The sequence below is a fragment of the Marmota flaviventris genome, chromosome 10 (assembly GCF_047511675.1).
Source record: "Marmota flaviventris isolate mMarFla1 chromosome 10, mMarFla1.hap1, whole genome shotgun sequence".
NCBI classification, from domain to species: domain Eukaryota; kingdom Metazoa; phylum Chordata; class Mammalia; order Rodentia; family Sciuridae; genus Marmota; species Marmota flaviventris.
Genome location: NC_092507.1, coordinates 101,990,508 through 102,010,846, shown reverse-complemented (window position 1 = coordinate 102,010,846; position 20,339 = coordinate 101,990,508). Strand labels below are relative to the sequence as shown.

Sequence of the window (20,339 nt, the reverse complement as noted above, 5' to 3'; positions counted from 1 at the left end):
AATTATGTCCACACTTAAAAAGCCTCCAAGACTACAGATCAAGGAGCCCTGGGGCATTTATGACTGAGAAGGAGCAACGGCACAACTGGGGGAGACCTCAAGAGAGTGGAGACCTGGCAAGCACATCTTAAGACTGTCCTGCATATTTATTAAACACCACCTCCCCATCTTTCTTCCTCCCCATAAAATGATCCCTATGCATGGTGTAATGGTTTGCTCGCCTGCTGCAGTCAGCAGAATACTTTGAGAATAGCTCCCAGCCTCCTGCAACTTTATTTGTTCTTCACTAAGCAATCCAGGCCTTGGAAATGTCTGCCCAGTGCATCACAGATAGGCCAGGTCCTCTTGGGAGAAAGTGGAGGTATGAGTTTCACCTTGAACCTGGGACAGCATATTATTAGTTCCGAGAGACAGCAGTGGTGAAGCCCATCCCAAGTTCCTGACTGGGAAAGCAGACAGGATGGGACAAAGGAGACAAGGCAATTTCTACAGCTATGGTGTAAGACCCTGGGCAGGACCAGCAGCTCCCAGCAGAGAGAAGCACACAGGCTGGTCAGGAAGCACCTGTTCTGGCCCCTCCTGGCTCAGGAACCTTGGTCAGCAAAGAGGTTGCAGACCAAGCTCCTGACTCCGGCCACCTGCCCACCTCATCTCTGCAGCTTCCCAGACACCAGGTGCACTCATCATGCCCCAACCATGTCCATCCTCCATGATTGACACAGAGCCTCATCAAGCTGGGACCACCCTCCCACCTCCTGTCTGATTGCAGAATCATGGAGCACAGATTCCCAGGCTGCAGCACCGTCACCTATTCTAAGGCAACCAGTGCACACCCATCACAGAGCCAGATCTTTTGTACCACTCAAGAAACCCAAAAACATCGCCATTTCACTTTCCCTGAATTTGTAATTTATTTCATTGATTAGATTACAGCTTTTTAGAGCAAGATTCAGCAGACTGCAAGCCTGCAGGATTCTACCTGTTTTTGGATGGCCTGAGAGCTGAGAGTAGCGTGTACATTGCTAAGTAGGAAAGAAAAATAGAATAATATTTGTGGAATATTGAAATTATATAAAATTCATACTTCTGTGTCCACTAATAAAGGTTTATTGGCAATCATCTGTGTACATTCATTTACATACGGCCTATGATTGACTACAACAACAGAGTTGACTGGTTGTGACAGAAACCAGACAGCCCACCATGCCTAAAACATTTACTATCTTCAGAGAAAAACATAAAGGTGTTGCTGATCCCAGTCTAGATGCGGGGAACCTATTCTATACTTCTTTGTACATGCATGCACAGGTACACACACACACACACACAGCCTGACACTGGGTCTTGTTCACTATGTGTGTCCAAAGAAAGCAATATTACCATGCACCAAACACCTTTTGATTCTCTTTAATGGAGCAGCAACCTCTCCCACACATTAATTTGACTCTGCTCAACTACCCTTCTTCCTCTCCTCTGCTTAGAGAGCTCCTTCAAGATTCAGCTCAAAAGAGGCCGTGTGTGAAGCCCTTCCTTACATCTCCTATTACATCAGTTGGGAAAGAACTTGGCTGCAAGTAACAGAAAATTCAATTACAGTGGTTTAAATGAACATCAGTTTATTTTAAGTGCCTAGATGATGCACATATGGACTCTCAGCAGCCTGTGGCTCAACAGAGCTACACCTCGTCCCCTTTGCCAATGAGCACTGAGTCTCTGATACAAGTTCCCCGCATCTAGACCAGAGATCAGCAACATCTTTTATGTTTTTATGTAAAGAAAATAAGTATTTTAGACTTGGTGGATCATCTGGTTTCTGGCAGTTATGGAAAATATTCCAACTTTCTCACAAAAGAAATCCAGACATATATGATATTGGTTCAGCAAATATCACTACAATTCACTTGGCCTTTCCCTTATGGCTGCACTGTGCCAATCATTACACCCAATATCAACGTAGGAAGAAGAGGAAGAAAGAAAGAACAGTGACAGCAGATTTTTGCCCAGGCCTGACTCACTTCATTTTATAGTTGTTAGCAGCAAAGGGAGGCTGAGAAATTGAGTACTGCACTTTATTGTCCATATTGCATAGAATAAAGCATCTTGTCAAGCAAGTCTACATTTCCTATGAGACCACCCAATCCATCCCTAGCACAGTTTGCTCTTCAATCTCTGACGATTTCAGATGGGTATCTCGCTGCCAAGTGGTGACTCATGTATCAGCCTCCCTTTCTGTACTGTGAACTCAAGGGCAGGAATTTTGTCTTATTTATCTTCTAAGTCAACCTAGGACAACACCTGACCTACAACATGGAAATCAATAATTGTTGATTATCAGTGTGTGTGTGTGTGTGTGTGTGTGTATCGAGAGAGAAAAAGAGTGAGAGAGAAAGTAAGCAAATGAAGCCCTGAAATATCCCTCCCAGAAGAGGTCTCCAGTAGTCGAGATCAGGGAATAAGTTACCATATGATGCATATATGGACTTTCAGCAGCCTGTGGCTCACAGAGATACACCTCCTCCCCTTTTCCCTAGTCCTTGGGCCAAACACCAAGCATGCAGCATGAGTTGGGTATTCTGCCTGCCCTCAAGGAGCTCATAGTCTACTGGAACGCACAGACATGAAACAACCAAGAATAATTCCATGCACAAGTCCTTTAATTGGCTTACGGGAAGATGTCTCTGCCAGGGAAGACAGGGAGTTCTGTCCAGAGGTGAGCTGGAAGATTACTCTAGTTTCTCATTTTCCATATTCTTGGTGCTCAGGTATCTGGGGTCTTGTTCCTGGACAGACTGCTCCTCCTAGGAATAGTGCTACAGTTTTGATCCAGAATCACCCCAGTGGTATGGCCCCAAGGTTGGACCCGAGCTTGTGGCTATTGGGAGATGGCAGAAACCTGAAGAGGTGGGGCCTAGTGGGAGGTCTTGGGGGCATGCCCTTGAAGTGAAACCTCATTCTCTTCCCCCACCCCTTCTCTCTCTGGATGAAGTGAGCAGCTTTGCTCCATCATGTGCCCCCTGCCCTGATGAGCTGCTTTATCACAGGTACAAAGTAATGGAGTCAGCCAACCACAGACTGAAACCTCCAAAACTTGGAGCCAAAGTCAGCCTTTTATCTTTGAATGTCGACTATCTCAGGTATTTGATAATTCCTAGAGGAAGCAAATGACACTTCTAGCAACATGCTTTTTATATGGAAGCCACCCAATCCAGAGCCCACACTCCATTCAGCTCCTTCACCAAACTTACACACCAAGCAACATTCCCCTTCCACTGAATCAGGCTCAGAGACACAACTAGGAACTACCCCAGAGCCCACTAAAATGATTCAAACTATCCAATCCTAAGATTACTCAAAATAACTACACTGGGTTGCCCATTTCTTCCTACAAGAACCCCAATAAAGGCTTTGGACCATGCTCTTTACCCTTCTTCTACCTCCTGATCAACCCTGGCGCATCCCCAAGTCACCCTGCCTGGTGATCTGTGCCTCCTCCTTTTAGGGATCTGTGGGTATAAATTTCTTCTTTCCTAACAATCATTTCCATGTCCTTGTGTCTTACCACACTTGATTAAAAGAAATCCCCGGTATGAATACTAGAACAGACAGATATAAGGGATATAATGATGTTATTTCTGGAAGTATCTAGCACTTCCCTGGGCAAGTCTAGCCAGGCACCCAGAGGATAGATGCTCCACTAATCAAGGAAGTCACTGAGAAAATAACTTAGGTTCAGAGAGAGAAAGATGAAATGAGAGAAGTGGGGTTCTCCTCCCCTAGCTTGGACACTGTCTTGCTCCCAACTCAAGGACTGGATGAAAGCTACATGATGCTCCTGCCACCAACATTTCAGGATAACTTGGAAGGAGGCGAGGAGAGATCCTTCTGCCCAAGAAGCACATCATGCCTACTACCAACACGCACCATCCCAAGTCCTTTGCCCAATGTCATTTGTTCCCAGCCACAGATTGCCACAACCCTATGAACCACATCTTTGGCTGAAGCTGTACCAGAACACTTTTAGTAGCCCTACCTCAATGGAAGGGCTGCGCACCATCCAGCTACATCAATGAAAGAGGATTTTTTTTTTCCTCTGAGATGAGTAGGTATGAAAAATATCTAATATTCGGGCTGGGGATGTGGCTCAAGCAGTAGCGCGCTCGCCTGGCATGCGTGCGGCCCGGGTTCGATCCTCAGCACCACATACAAAGATGTTGTGTCCGCCCAAAACTAAAAAAAAAATAATAAATATTAAAAATTCTCTCTCTCTCTTTAAAAAAAAGAAAAAGTAAAATATCTAATATTAATCATAGGCAACATTAACTTATAAGATGGCTTGTCTGTCTTTCAACTTCCAAGTTGACATCTGGCGTGACTACTTTGAAACTAACATCCGGCTTCATCGTGGCAATTATAAATAGCCCAAGTTAAAGTCTTGACCTTGAACTGAACAGACTGTGGTTTAAAAAATGGAGAGGGCTACAACATGCAGTCAAATCCTGGGTGGGTTATTCTTGGGGGTGTATTTAAAAAGAAGAAAGAGGAGGAGGAGGAGGAGGGGGAGGGTAGGGGGAGGAGGAGGGGGAGGAGGAGGGGGAGGAGGAGGCAGCGGCAGCTGTGGCAAGAATCCTGGAGTGAGGGAGACAGACTGGAAAGCATGAGCAAAGGCTCTGACCAGCTCATCCTCTGGGGCGGGGAGTGGGAGCAGGCAGCTGGAGGTCAGCCTCACTCCACTTGGACCCCTTCATGGGGTAGAGGTAGAATGGGCACAGGCTATTTATTGATTGCAACCTGAAGACAGTTCTATACTTGCCCTTTGGGGATTGGTGGGCACAGACACCATCTGTTATGGTTTGGATCTGGAAAGTCCCTCAAAGTCTTATGTTGAAAGAATGATTCCCAATGCAGCAAGGCTCAGAGGCAGGGCTTTTAGGCTATGATTGAACCCCAAGGATTCTGCCCTCCTCTGTGGGTAGCTGAATGGACTACAGGAGTTAGGACCTAGTTAGAGGAAGTAGGTCGCTGGGGGTACGTCCTGGAAGGGTTTGTCTTCTCCCTGGCATCTCCTGTCCCTGCTCCCCTCTCTTCTTCCCAGCCACCAAGAGCTGAGCAGCTTTTCTCCACCCTGCTCTTCCACCATGATGTTCTGCCTCTCCTCAGGCAGTTGAGTGGGCCAACCATGCACTGAGACCTCTGAAATTACAGCAAAGACCTTTGAGACTCTTCACTTTTGCCTGCATATGTCCAATGGATGGCTAAAAGACTTGACATCTCTGCCTCCATCTTGTATCCCTTTGCTCCAAGTCACCTGGGATCCCAGGAACAAGGTCTAATCCAATAAACATCTGTGAGGAGTGGAAGGCTACCCCTGGGGCAACGGCAACTGGCCCTGCCTGGCCAATCCTGAGATAACAATCGACAGACCACACCTGACCAAGATCACCTGCTTTGGCAGCTGTGAAAAGCCTCTGGCTGTGCAAACCCCCAATCCCTGCCCTCATTCCCCTCTCTATAAAACCTCAGGGTCAGCCGTTTATGATGATGCATGCATATCTGTAATCCCAAAAACCCAGGAAGCTGAAGCAGGAGGATCATGAGTTCAAACCCAGCCTCAGCAACTTATTGAAGCACTTAAAAACTCAGTGAGAGCCTGCCTCTTAATACAAATATTTAAAAAGGGCTGGGGATGTAGCTCAGTGGTTACTCAGGGTTCAATTCCTGGTACCAAAAACAAAACAAAACAAGAAAACAACAAACCTCAGGGTCATTGTCAGCCCCTCAAAAACAGGGTTAAGGACACGAGTGCACTGGTCTTCCAAGTTAGGGGACACTATCAATGCTCCTTGTTCTTTTTCACCATGACCTTTCCTGTTTAGTCTTGGGGCCAAGCGTCTGGACCTGACTGTTGGATCCTCAGAGTCCGGCCTGGCCCGGGACTCCAATAGCAAAACCAGGGGCCAAAATAAACCTTTCCTCCTCTCAGTTGTTTATGTCAGGTATTTTGGTCACAGGAACCAAAAGCTAACACGCTATCTTTATCAAAAGGAGGGCACAATCCACTTTTTATAAGATTATATAAATCTTCCTATCAGTCCAGGGAGCACTTTCCCACCTGAGCTTGTCTCTAATTATTGTTCACATTTCTGCATGGCTAGAGCCAAGCCCTGGGCTCGACCCAGCCCGCCCAGCCCTCACAGCAGCCTGTGAGGTAGGTTGTAGCAGGAACTCCATTTTACCCAGGAGAAAACCGAGGTTAGAGAAGCTGCCTCCCAAGCTGTGGTCATACAGCTACCAGGTGGGGGGCAGCAGCAGACTCAACTGAGAAGAGTGAGTTGCTGGGTCTCCTCGCCTAATCCCCTTCCATTTCTCAAGCCACTAAGTCTCCGAGCTTCCCAGAACTTCTCTCCAGAAATATGGATCCAGTGGTTCTGGGGTAGGACAGAGCACTCTGGGTACTTAACAAGCACCCCCATGTGATGCTAACCCCTAGAGCTGGCGGAGACAGGGCCCTGCAGTGGGAACCTCTCAAGGGAGCCCCTATGGAGCCAGCAGGGATTAATGTTTCCCAACCCTGAGAGCTGCCTGCATCCCCGAGGAGCTGAGATGATATCTGAACTTAGGTCCCAGGACCACTAGGACCACTCAGACCTCCAGCCTGGAGGACAGAGAGAAGACAGCAGGAAGAGAGGGTCCTCAAGGAAGAAGGAACAGAGGGCAGAGTCTGAGAGGGGGTGGGAGATGCTGGGCCCAGCCCCACCTCAGATTGTCCCCAGCTCCCCAAGGGGCTCGGGACACCTCTGCGGAAAAGCATTGGAGCCCCTCCCAGCTCACATGCCTTGCAGTCAGGTTGTGTCCACTGGTATCCCGTGGTCCAGGGCTCTGGGGAGGGTGCAGGCTGTCGGGGATGTGGTGACCACGGAAACATTCCCCATGATCAGAAGCACCCATGGACTCCAAGGAGAGGAAGAAAGTGAATTTCCTGAGACCACACCAGTGACCACCTAGTTATTCATAGCTATCCCTTGCCAGGGAGGGCCCTGGAGACCATGCTGAGGCAAGAAGTTTCTCTCTCACTTTTCTCTGGCTGGGACTTGTCAACCTGCAGGGACCAGTCAACCTGCAGGGACCAAAGGCTCCCAAACACTTAGTTCCCCTGAAGCCCCTCCCCTGACTCTGCCTCGGGAGCCTCTGAAACTCCTTTCTGAAGGCTAATGGGAGCAGGTTTGGCCAGCCTGCAGAACTGGCTCTCAGATGCCCTTGCCCTTGGCCTGAGAGCATACTGAGGGCTGCCTCTGTCCATGGACCTGATGCTACTGAGAGACCTTCACAGGCTCCCACAGTGGGCAGCACCCATTCTTTGCTGCCCTGATTCTCTGACATGCACTTGTGTCCCCTTTGGCAGCTTGGGTCCCTTTCACCTCTTCCCAGCGAAGTCCGGGTAGAGCTGAGCAGTGTGTGCAGGACACATGTGTGCCTCCTGGATTGGGGCCCTGGGCAGTCAGTTCAGCCTCTTCACTAAGCAGAGGTTCCCAGCATCCAGGTGGGGGCTCAGCTGCAGGCCTTGGGGTGAGCAAAAATTACTGCCCCTTGAAGGGACCTACTCTCTCCCTTCCTCGGCTGTCCCCTCTCTTTGTATTCCTTTCCACTTTGGCGACTGAGGTTTTCAGCAGGGACAGCAATGTGCCCCTGGAACCTAGTTCTGGGTGGGCATAGCCCCGGGCTCCAAGGCTCATTCTTCCTGCCTTCTCTATTGTCTGGCTCACCATTGTTTTAGCAGAAGACCACACACTGGCTTAACTAGAGTTTTTCCTAAAGGGAACTGGCCTCTCTGCCCCTTGGAAAGCAATTCTCAAAAGAGAATTGTCATTATTTGTGTAATTGATCTCCTCCAAAGGTGGAGGTGACTGACAGGCTAGGGCCGTGTTTCTACAAGGGCAGAAGGTGCAGGGACCATGGTATGGGGTCACAGGTGGAGGAGGGTGGGTGAAAGGCCCCAGGGAATTGGATTCCCAGGAATCAGTGCTGAGACATCTTCCTCTGGTTCTGCTGTGCACACGTGAGCGAGGAACCAACCGCCCGTCTGTGGGCCAAGTGACATTTCCTCGTGCTGCCTACTCCTGGGGCAGCCACCAGCAGCAGTGGGGTATGTCTCAGGGAACACACTGGAGCCTGTGGTGGGTTTCAACTTGAACACAATCTAAGAATCCGAACAGAATTCAGAGCCTACTCACCTTATGCTTTTCCTGGGGTGGGGGCGGGGGTGGGGAAATAGCACAGCATTAAGATCATCACCCGTATTGAGCAAACACTCCAATTTACTTTGAAACAGTGACTCATATGTTTAAACAACGTATTAAGAAGCACTAAGATAAGATTTGCGGCGTATCTCTGCTCCCAAACAGAGTTGATAATCAAGTTCTGCCTACATAAACCTGGGCTTTTGAACTTCATATAATAATAATAGAACATAATCTGAACAAATGGTGATTTCCATAAAATCCTTATTCAAATTCTGGGACATTAAAACACATCTAAGAAAAGGATTTTAGTTCCTTCCTGGTCTGGTTAGCTTACCCGGCCCCCTAAAAAAAGGCCTACAGATAACACCGGCTTAGTGACCTGGTCAAAAGAGGCCCAGATGCTGGGCCAAGCAACCAGCACTGTCTTTGGCATCTTCATAAAGAAGACAAACAACTCTTCACCATTCTGTCGGTGCTTCTGCCTAGCAGGCGCTATCCTAAGTGCTTGCAGGCACTAACAATAAGTCCTTATAGCAATCCTAAGAGGCGGGTGCTGTGATGATTGACATTTTACGGACAGGGAAACTGAGAAGCAGAGAGTTAAGTAACCTGACCAAAGTCACCAGCTAGTAAGCAGCTGACCCAGGGCTCAGACTCTGGCAGGTTGTGTCACTAACCATTGTGTTGCCCTGCCTGCCCAGGAACATAAGGTGATCGCTGATAATTCAGTGAGAAATGCCAATAAGCATGAAGCATGATGTGAAGTGACAAGGATATGTGGAGCTGCCATTGAACATATATATATATATTTTTTTTTAACTTAATTCTCGTGGTTTAGTTTGTTGACAGAATTGCAAGGACTCCTCTCCCACTTGTCTCTGTCAGAAATGTGCCCACGGCTCCTGACTCATCAGTGTTACTGTCCACAGAGGCCCAGCTGATTCTCCTTTTCCAATTTTTTGCCCCCAAATGAGGGTCCTTTGCCCCCACCAGGCCTGGGGTCTCCTCCTGCCTTCACCAGGCAAATCCCTGCAGAGCTCTGAAGAGTCATCCCACAGTTTACTTCTCTGTGACCTATGAATAGCAGGGGCTTCAAGTGGGCCAGGGGCTGATAGCCCTCCTGTGACCTAGGCCAGGCTGTCTTCCAGAGCCCCGGGCACTGCTCATCCTAGGCAAGCAGGAGGGGGTGGGGGCAGCAGGAAAGGGTGGGTGCAGGCTGTGTCCCTTCACAGATGTTGAATGGAAAGTTTCACAGGAGGAGGGGAAGCTGACTTTTTGCCGGGGAGGGGAGCAGGAGGGAGTGGGGAATCTAACCCAGGGGTGCTTTACTACTGAGTTATACATCCCAGGGCATTTTTTTATTTGGAGACAGGGTCTCACTGAGCCGCAGAGGCTGGCCTCAACTTGCAAGTCTCCTGCCTCCCAGCCAAGTTGCTGGGATTACAAGCCTGGGTCAGGGTGCCCCGACAAAGGAAGCTGACTCTTTTGCCCACCTGAAAGTGGCTCATCTCTTAATTCTGTGGATTTGGACTTTAAAGGACAGGAATATCCCACCCCTGTTCCCACCCGGGTTGGGATTCCACCTGGTAACTGTATTCCTACCCAGGATTGGCTGTCTAGTCTTGATTCTGAAAAGGCGGGAACCCCAAGAGGACTTAGCTCCTGTTGCACCTGTGCAATGAGCCACCCTGCAGAGGGGCTTCTCTGCCCCCACCTAGGTGAGCCACGCCCCCAGTGGAATAAAAAAAAGTCCCGTATGCTCATTGAAGATGCAGTCACCACTGGAAAGAGTGCATGGTATCCGATTTTGTACTGCTAATGAGGGTTCTTACTTTTTTGTCATTTACATGATTTTATAATCTGAATTGCTAACATCTGGTATTCCATTCAAAAAGTAATCTAGGATAGAAAACCGCATATTAAAAAATACCTTATTTGGTTCATACGTGAATAGGTACACTCATCCCTCGATATCCATTGGGGGATTGTTTCAGGATCCCCAAAGATATCAAAACCTATGGATGCTTAAGTCCCTTCAGAAAATGTCATAGCACTTACATATAATCTACACACATCCTCCGGCACACTTTAAATATCCTCTAGACTACTTTTAATACTAAACACAATGTAAATGCTAAGTGAAGAGTTGTTATACTGTATCACTTACAGAATAATATCAAGAAAAAAAACCTATATATGTTCAGTCCAGATACATTTTTTGAAAAGTATTTTGGATCCACAGTGGAATCCACAGGTTTGGAGGGCCAAATGTATACATTTTCGGTTGCCGTGAAGTTATTCTTCTCACCCCCATAAAGTGAGTGTTAAATGAGCATTTTTAAAAATACCTATTTGAGCTGAGCACAGTGGCACATACCTGTAATCCCAGCCACTTGAGAGGCTGAGGCAGGAGGACCTCTTCCAAGTTCAAAGCCAGCCTCAGCAACTCAGTAAGATCCTGCCTCCAAATAAAATACAAATTAGGGCTGGTTGAGTGGTTGAGTGTCCATGGGTTCAATCCCTGGTACCCTGCCCCCCCAAAAAAATAGCTATTTGAAAGGAAGCCATGCATTTTCCAGCAAGCACTGCTCACCTATCCCCCATCCTTGCCAACCACTAATCTACTTTCTATCTCTACAGATTTGCCTACACTGGGCATTTCACATAGATGGAACTGTACAAGATACAGTCTCTGATGATTGGCTTCCTTCATTTAGCACAATGTTTTGGAATCATCCAGGAGGTAGTGTGTTGCCGCAGTCCAGCTGCAGCAAAATAACCGGGGCGGGGGGCAACTTGTGTAGATTGATACAGCAGGAGTGGGAACCGTTTATTGTAGGACAGGAGGGGTATTTATACATTCCACACAGCTTATCTAATTAACATAAACTCTATACAGCAGTCAACCAACAAGGAATCTCCACACTTAATGGCTCGCTGGCGTTACTTCACAAACCACTCCCTCTGGCAAAATGCCAGGGGCCATTCAGACTTGTTTACAGACTCTAACATTTGCCAGGCGCCATCCTGACTTGTTTACAGACTCTAACAGTATGTATCAGTACTTCATTGCTTTTTCAAGGATGAATACTACTCCACTGTTTGGATCCCTATTTTACTCATCTACTCAGCAAGGATTGAAAAGAGCTACTTGTTTAGAGGGAGTTTGTTGCTTTCCTGTCTGATTCATGATTGAAAGGAGCATCTCTGAAAACACCCCAACAGTGAACTTGCCCTTATCCACCCTCCCCACCTGTGCTTCCTCGCCACCTGGCAGAATCTGATATCTCGGTACACTCCAGGCAACTCCTTCAGGTTGACTCTTGGGCTGATCTGAGAGGCGAATGTTTAGACAGCAGCTTCTGGAGTCCAGGAATGGTCACTGTCAAGAGTGTGAAAGGGCAAGAATGCAAAATGTTGCCCTCTGGACCCACCCAAAGCCACCCTCGATAAACACAGTCTGTGAAAAGTGAGTCCTGTGTCAGCAAGCTGAACTCCAGCCCTGGAGCCTCGGTGGAGGTGACCTTTCCCTCTGGCTCTGGGAGGGTCCTGGGCCTCCTTGGATCTCATCTCTGGACACAGCCTCCTCCAGCCTGGAGGCTCAGATCCCTCGCCCAGGGATGGCCACATAGGAGAAATGGCCATCCATCCGTGCTCTCCTGCTGGCTCAGTCGCTGGGGTCCTGTGGCCGGCACCGTCCCTGCTCACACTGACTGAACAGGTGGAGGAGGCTTCAGTTCCCCCAAATCTTCTCGGAGCATCTTAGGTTCTCAGCAGACCCCAGGGCAGATTCTCCACTGTGGCTTCTGCCCTCCTCTGTGTGACTCGCATTAACCCAGACGGATAAAAACACAGGTGAGGGATGGGCCGTGAGCATGGAGCCGCCTCAGGAGGCAGCTCTGCCCAGCCATAAAACATCCTGGGGACACACAGATGGAGGTGGCAGGTAGTCCTCACCTCCCTCCACTCTGCCCTCATGCCGGAGAAGCTGTGAGAGGAGATGTCCTAAAAGATGACATCAGCTTCAAGAAAGAGCAGCTGCAATGAGACAGAACTCCAAGCGGCACTTGGTATTTTTCTGTGGTCCTTAGGGCCGCAGATTTCTTGCCACAGCTGAAAACACTGTCCCTCTAAACCTCCAGCTGAGTCTAGATGTCTGGGATACTTATGGTCCCCATCTGCTCTGAGGAGGTGGACTCTCTCCTCCCCTATCAGCTCTTCTTGCTGTTCCTACTATTGTCACTAGATGGCGCCAAATACCACCAGTTGAGGATGAAAGAGTTGGAGCCAAATACGAGGGACGGGTGCATCCTGGAGCCAAATAGGAGATGCGGATGATGCGTCTTGAACCTGATCTTATTCTAGAATTCATTTGTCTTGGGGACATATTATTCTTATAAGTAGATTATTTTTAGGAACTATGTTTATGAACATCATTTCTAAATATAAATACTCACAAATATGTTTTTCTGAGCCTCCCCATCTGCTCCTATCTGCCCTTTGTCTTTACCAACAGCAGCAGGAAACTGGGACACAGTCCATGATACATTCATCAAGTTTCTTTTTTTTTTTTTTTTTTAAATATTTATTTATTTATTTATTTATTAGTTTTCGGCAGGCACAACATCTTTGTTTGTATGTGGTGCTGAGGATCGAACCCGGGCCGCACGCATGCCAGGCGAGCGCGCTACCGCTTGAGCCACATCCCCAGCCCCATCAAGTTTCTAATATAAAAAAAAATTGAGAATAAGTCCAATTAGATGAAACAGGTGGCTCAGCCCGTGGATGGGTCTGCCACTGCCTGCTCTCAGGAGGGGCTGAAGAGGGGCAGCCTGGGCAGGGTGTTAGGGGGCTCCTGAGAAACAGAGTGGGATATGATAGACTTTTTGTATTTTATGGGTTTGTTTGTTGTTTGGGGGTTTTTTGTTTGTTTGGGTTTTTTTTTTTTTTTTTTTTTACGTGTTTATATTTTATGTTTTACTAGGACAGGTGCTAATGTGGAGATGAAGAGTGGGACCAGCAACCTGAATGTAGGGGAAGCTCCCATCCTGGGGTTCAGAAATGAGGCCAACTCCAGATTCTTCCTTGTCCCAGGCACAAGGTCACCTGGTAGGGTCAAGTGGTCAACAAAAGCAAAGGGACCAAATTTCAAAAATGAGAGTTGCAATCGGACCCTGCTAAGCTGCCTCCTCAGTAGAGTCTCCCACCTAAGCCCTCCTTGCCCAAGCCCTCCAAGCTGCCTGTCACCCCCTCATCGAAGAGACCCCCAAAATCCCGTGCTCCAAAACACTGCCCCTCCCCCACCACAACTTGGGCCCACACAGATCTACACCCCGTCAGAAACAGGAACACCACAGCCACACACCCTGGTTTGGTTCCTTCTTTTATTGGAAGCCAGAGGGCCCTGCTCCTCCATAACGAGGCAGGGGAGGACCTGCCTCACGGTTGCAGATTTGCTCACAGGGACTGATCCTTGGAAAAGGGCTGTGTAAGGAAACTCCCTAATCCCCTTCTAAATTGTCCACATCAAATGAGATCAGGCCCCACCATTTTCATTGTAATGGTGAAGCTCTGGGGGCTGGAGCTCTCTGGTAACTGGTGAAGTATTAGGAAGGCCTTTAGGGACTTTGCAGGCCCAAGGTCACAAGACTAGAGTTATGAGGAAGTTGGCTTGCCTGACTAACCTGGCGTCCCACACCCTACTCCAGGTGACTACCTTGTGCCTTCTGGGAAGAGCTGGCCTTGGGCCTGTGGTCTAAAAATCAGGAGTTACTCCACCAGAAGAGAAGGAACCATGCTCAGGTTGGCCCTTCCAGACCTCACATGATAGGGCGGAGGGCCAAGGGCAATGCGCCCAGGGGCCTGTGCTGGGGAATGTCAGGGAGGAGGACAATGTCTTCTCCACAGCTCACAGCCTCTCAGGAAGGTTGAACAGGGGAGAGAAGTTGGCTGGCCACCTCTCAGGGCCAGCAACCACAGGCTGACCCAACTGTGCCATAGTGAAGGTCGCTGGTCCATGTGCCCTCTGGTATACCAGACGGGAAAGATCCAGATGGGCAGTATAGGACTGAGGGATTGCGGGGAGCAGGCTGCACGGTAGAAATAACAATCCAGAAGAGGTGACCCCAGGCTGGACTCGGGAGGAAGCCTGGTGGGTGTCTGAGCCTGGACAAGCTCCTAAAAATTGATGTTCTTCAAGTCTGTGGAGCAGCGGTATCTTCCATCCAGGAACCTGGAGCACAGCAGGTTGGGTGAGCAGGGACAGGTGTGGTGCTGGCGTTTCCGGAAGAAGGGGACCTGGGGAGAGCAGAGAGGGACACCTTCACCCACAGGGGTGGCCTCCAGCCGGAGCCTCTGGGGGCCCAGCCCTGTCGAATGCCTCACTCCACCTCCCACACAGCCTCGCCCAGCAATACTAGAGGTTATAGCTGAGGAACCGAGGTACAGGGTGATCGAGCAGCTTGCGAGGACCTCGGCTCACCTATGGAGGAGCTAGACGTGTACCCAGGTCTTCAGACGCAGCACCCACGCCCAGCTCTGTTGACTAGACACCTACTGTGTTAGGTTATGTGCTCAACTCTGGTGGGTGCCTGGGGGCAGCCATGTGGGACACACAGTCTCTGCACTCTGACTCGCTGCCCAGAGGGCCACCAGACCACCAAGGAATCCTTGAGGGGGGGCTGATTAGGAACCACGAGCACAGGTTCAGTGTCAGACACCAGGTTTTAGTTAACCTTGCTGCACATCCACTCTGCTATCTGTAAAATGGGCTAATAGCACCTACAATGTGGCTGGAAGAGGTTTAAAGTATATATTTACAAAAAGCTTCGTCTGCAGAGTGGCTTGTAGGAGGCCCTCCGTGTTAGTTTTATTATCACTCAGGTCCCCGCTGGGAATATGGATCTGCACTGAAGCCCCACACACTCCAAGGCAAAGGGGGCCGCCGAGCTGCACAGCCTCCCCACCACCTCCTCATGGTGTGGGGAAAAGGCCAAGATTGAGAGGGACACTACTGGAGGAGTCTCACCCCCGACGGGGCACCGAATCTTGTAAGATGCCTGAATCTGGATGTCAGGCCCCACCCCGCATAGCCCCCTAACCCCGCCCCCCAGTTTTGTCTGCACCCGTTGACCATGCAGAAGCAAAGGCCCTGTGGGCTCCTCTACACCCTGTGGCTGGGAGCTGGCTGCCAGGGGATGGAAGCAGAGCCCTCACTAGATGCTTAGGGCACAAAAGAGTGACAGCCTTCTTGAAATGTGTGTTCCAAGTACCTGCTGGCCTGGCTTCAGAACCGTTGTGTAGAGGAGCCATCATTTTGGGGGTCTTATTTCATGGTTGCTTTGTTGTTTGTTTGTTTTGTTGGTACCAGGGATTTAACCCAGGGGTGCTTTACCACTGAGCCGCATCCCCAGCCCTTTTTGTTCTTTATTCTTGAGACAGGGTCTTACTAAATCACTTGGGGCTTCACTAAGTTGCCTTGGGCTTGTGATCCTCCTGCCTTAGCACTGAGATCACGGGGAGGCACCACCACCCCCAGCTGATTTCACGTTCTTGAAGGCAGGTCTCTGAGGGAGGTTTCCAAGGGAGCAAAGGGCATTTGAGACCCTTTCAAAATCCAGATTTCTCAGATGGATAAGAGACTGCAGGGGGGAATCAGTGGGCTCCCTTTAATGTATACATGAGGCAAAAAGCAGTCATGCTAGTTACCCAAGATCACACAGCAAGTAAAGAACTGGAAATGGCCATAACCCCCTCTCCAGGCCTAACAGTCTGCATGACCAGTACGACTGAAGCCAGATTTAAAGTTAGGTAGTCAGTGTAGTTAGGGAAATCGGGTCTAAGATGGAGTAAGATCCAAAATGGAGGCCATGTTGAGAATGAAGGGGGGGGGGGGGGCAGAGCAGAACTCTTGGAATGTTAATGAAGTCCAGGAAAAACCCAAGGCCGGAGCCCATCCCAAAGAAATGTTAATGAAACAGCTTCCTGCAAAATTGAAGATGCTGACCCAAAAGTCCTTCCTGCCCAGATTACTTCTTTGGCCCACCTGTGCCCCACCCTTCGGGCCTTCCCACCTACATTCCATCACTGAAAGATAACAGAACAGGGGACAGGAATGGGGGGGGCAGATGAAGACCCTAGGTATAAAAAGGGGAGACAACCGCACTTCCACGGATTCCATCTCTTGTGTCCCCTTCTTCCTCCAGGAGAAGTCTTTTCTGCTGTCCTTTAATAAAGCCTCTATTTTCCACCCTGACCTTGCCTCGGCGTGCTTCTCTGGTGTTATACTTCAACATTGGGGAAGCAAGGACTCTGGCTGTCCCCGCAAAGGAGGCAGTCCCAACATCAATGACATGTAGCTAGAGTTGATGTCAGAAAACTGCAGTTCCAGTCCCAGCTGCCTCGGTGACTATGCATTGAGCAAGTCACGTGACCTTGCTGGATCTGTTTCCTCACCATGGCCCAGGGCTGCTATAAAATCAAATTGTCTTAGTGGTTCTCCAGCCTGTCTAGAAGATCATAGCTCAGGATGTCAGGCCCTGTGAGATGCACAAACATCGTCTGTGGGACACTGAGTAAGGTGGGTGTTTGTGGGGGTGGGCAGCAGACAGCCCTCTGTGACTGCCCGCTTCCCCTCTGGCATTCAGGGGCCTGCTCAGCTGTGGAGGAAGCAGAACTGTACTCAGAAGCTCCAGCCCTGGTGATCTTGGCTAGAGCCAGGCCCCAGGACCTCCCGTCCTGTGCAGCTCAGGGCTCACCTGAACACACAAACCAAATGTGTGTTGCGTGGTCACCTACCTTGTGGCTGCTGGGGTGGCACGTTTCTCCTTCCTGTCCCAGTGGGGTACATATCCGCAGCCCCCGCAGCCACAGGCTGATGGCACAGCAGGTGCGTGCTCCACATTGGAGATCCCACTCACAGGCCTGCAGAGACAGAGAGGGCAGCACTACTACCTGTGAGAAGCCAGATTGCAGCCCAGCAGTCCTCTGGGGGGTTGTGTGTCACCTGGCCCCATCACAACAGCATGCCTTGGACTGGGGTTATTGCCCCTGCTCCCTTCATGGGCAGGATGCTTCGTGTCCATCAGGATCTGGGTTTGAGGGACTGTCCCAGCTCCTTGGAGATCTCTCAGTGGGGAGGCAGACCTCTTTGTCTGAAAAGTCCAGTGGGTCAGGAGGGATAACCCTTCTAGAGCCAGTAGATGCTCAGCAGATGCTGGTAGGATTGAGTGATTTAGAATTCTCAAAGCTGGGAGGGTCCCTGATGGCCCAAGCCCCTGAGTGGTCAGTGCTAAGCTGCTTTCAGCCAAGAATCTCCAGCCCAAATTCAGCACCCTTACTTGATGCCTGTTCCACATGTTGGTACCCCTCGCCATAGAGGCCGATTGAACTGGTATCTCTCCCTAGTGCTTCTCTACTGGCCCCTGGGATCCCCCCAGTAGAGATGGACTGCCGCAGTCTGGCTGGGCACAATCAGGAGCCACTTGTCAAAAGAAACTAACTTTATTTTTAGAACCACACACGCCAAACAAAACAGCCTCTCAGGAAAAACCCTCAGAGCCTCAACTGCCACCACCGGCTTTCCACAAGCCTCTCTCTCCCACAAAAGCTTCTCTCCACCTCCCACAATCCTCCTGCTCTTGAGGCCGATTGGCTGGGTCACATGGGCGGAGCCAAAAAAGTCCCCCAATGAGCAGCTCCGTGGTCTGAAAGGGCAGGGAAACAGCCCAATGAGCATCACCGCAGAGGAGCCAATCAGCTAGATGTTGCTGGGGCCGCTGTGAGCCAATCATCAGCCGGCAGCTGGAAGTTTGCTGGCAGCTGGAAGTTTGCTGGGGCCCCTTCGGCTGTGGCTCTCAACAATGGACCCCACAGGGCTCGGCTCCCAGAATAGGCTGTATGTCCCTGCCTGGTTTCCAGAAGGTGACATTTGTAAAGAAGGCCACAAAACCCACTTTACCCATAAGCTAGGATCAGGAAACCAAAAGTGCTCCACACTCAGGTAGAGATCAGAACTGGCCACTTTACAGAAGCTGAGTGCTTTCGATGAACTGAAATTTGAAGCTGTGTCTTGATTTGCTCTTCTCCAGTGGAGGCTGGGGAGGGCTCAGGCTGCATGTGGGGACTGCATCCAGAACTGGAAGTTCCCCACTTTCTCAGCCCCGGGAGGAAAAGAGGTTGCCAACTCCCTCCACCCAGAGGAGGCACGGGTAGCGGTCACCTGGCTGCCAGTCTCCAGCCCAGCAAGGGCACCCCTCATACCTAGCCATGCTCTGAAAGCTGAGAGTCGGAGGAAGGAGACCCCCACCTGGCTCTTATCTTTCAGGGATGGGCATTGCTGTCCCACTCTGGTAGTGGGACCAGACAGCCTTGAACTTGGGGACATTTGCCATCCAGGTAACAGAGGAATGTGGAGAGGGCAGAACTTGGCCTCTTCCTGGAAGTTACCTGTGGACATCAGCAGGACTCCGAGAATGGAGGTCGACTGGGTCTACTGTCTAACTATTCACATTGCTGTCATGCATTTCCCGTGGGCCAGATGTCATCAGTCCATCCTGACGGCAGGACTGCTGGGCCTTCCGGCTTCTCCCTTCCACCCACCCCCACCAAGCTTCAGTGCTTTATGCTAGTTCCGTGCCTGTTTTGGATCTCCAAAGCGATAGCTTACCCTTCATATATGTGCCTCTTTTGAACCAACCAGTCTTTTTCCTTTAGAAAGGAGAATGGAATTATCCTTTCTACCAACACGAAAACAAACCCAATTCCAGACATTGTTTGACATTACTCCACAAAAACGGTGGAGGTGGTTGAAATAAAAGTTCATTTCCCCTTTTCTTCTCATGACTTTGACAGGAAAGGTTTGAGTGCAGTGTTACTTTCTTTTAGTAAGAATAGTCCCGCTGCCCAACACCACCGGCATCCATGCCAGAGTGGGGCAAAGTAAGAGCCAGCCTTCAGAGGGGACATCACCCTCACAGAGTCGTGAGCACTGACGTGTGCAGCACCCGTGGGCTGAGCCTGTGCTGTCAGTCTGCATTTCTAGAAGCCAGTTAAACTGGTATCTCTCCCTAGTGCTTCTCTACTGGCCTCTGTTTGGAGCATTTTTTAGCCAAATGTTGGTGTCGCCAGTATTCCTCTCAGAACTAACTGGGCACAGAGCAAAAGTATTTCAAAACATTCTTTCTTTCTGAGTGGAGGCAGTAGGGGTGATACTGATGTAATTGCAGCCAATGAGCTATTACTGCCCTTAATTAAACTAACATACTGCTACGTCAAAACTGACATGTGGACCAGACTGTATATGAAAACCAAAACTTACACAAAAGGTAAATTAAGGGATGAATTCCACTTTATAAAAGAATTCCCAATGACACAACAGGAATCTTCATTTTTCCCAAAGACTAAAACTTCAAAAATTCTCAATTGTCTCCGAATGCATTTAAAACAAGATCTTCTTTAAACACAGCTTCTTAAAAGCCAACTCTGTTTATCAGAGTGAGGTCCAACTAATCTGAAAATCACAAACAATCCCTCTCTGGGGTCCCTTTGGTTTGTGGTGTGTTGGATGGCGGAGCCACCTGTGTGGTTCCCGGGCTTACATCCCCTGCAGACCCTAGCACTGTCCTGGAACCCAGGCAGAGAGAACGCTAGAGACTTACCCCAGTGATCACCGCACAGTCGGACACAGTTACTAGGAGGAGCATGATTGAGACTTTCATGGCACCTGTCATGGCCACCTGGAGTGAAGGCAAAACACGGTCTTCTCCAATGCCTCCTGCTTCCCCGGCTCAGCCTCGTGCCCAGCAAACTGGGAAGCCCAGGCTCTCCTGCCCCACCCTCCTCCTAGATTTATATGGTCGGGTCCAGGGCTGCCTGTGGATGCCTCATCTCTGTTCTTGCCTTCCCTATTCCCGGCGTTATTCAGATGATCTCAGAGGCGAAGATGAGAGCTGAATCCCTAACAACATCAAATCATCACAAAAACTAATAAAAATGGATACGTCGAGGGCTTTGACAGTCGCTCTAACTCTTCCAGGAATGCAGAGCTTCAGAAAGCTATGTGCCATTGCTCTTGATATTCTTTTCTGCCTCTGGGTGTCCTTC

General features: G+C 49.6%; 1 protein-coding gene across 1 annotated transcript; it reads right to left on the bottom strand.

The window, feature by feature from the left end:
- Positions 1-13,607: 13,607 nt before the first annotated feature.
- Positions 13,608-19,966, bottom strand: Prok1 (prokineticin 1). The gene is made up of 3 exons (XM_027922054.3): positions 19,895-19,966; positions 17,034-17,159; positions 13,608-14,534 (listed from the first exon to the last, which is right to left on the bottom strand). Exons 1-3 carry the CDS (start codon positions 19,964-19,966, stop codon positions 14,415-14,417), a joined length of 318 nt encoding a protein of 105 aa, XP_027777855.1. The 3' UTR covers positions 13,608-14,414.
- Between the last annotated feature and the right edge of the window lie 373 nt (positions 19,967-20,339).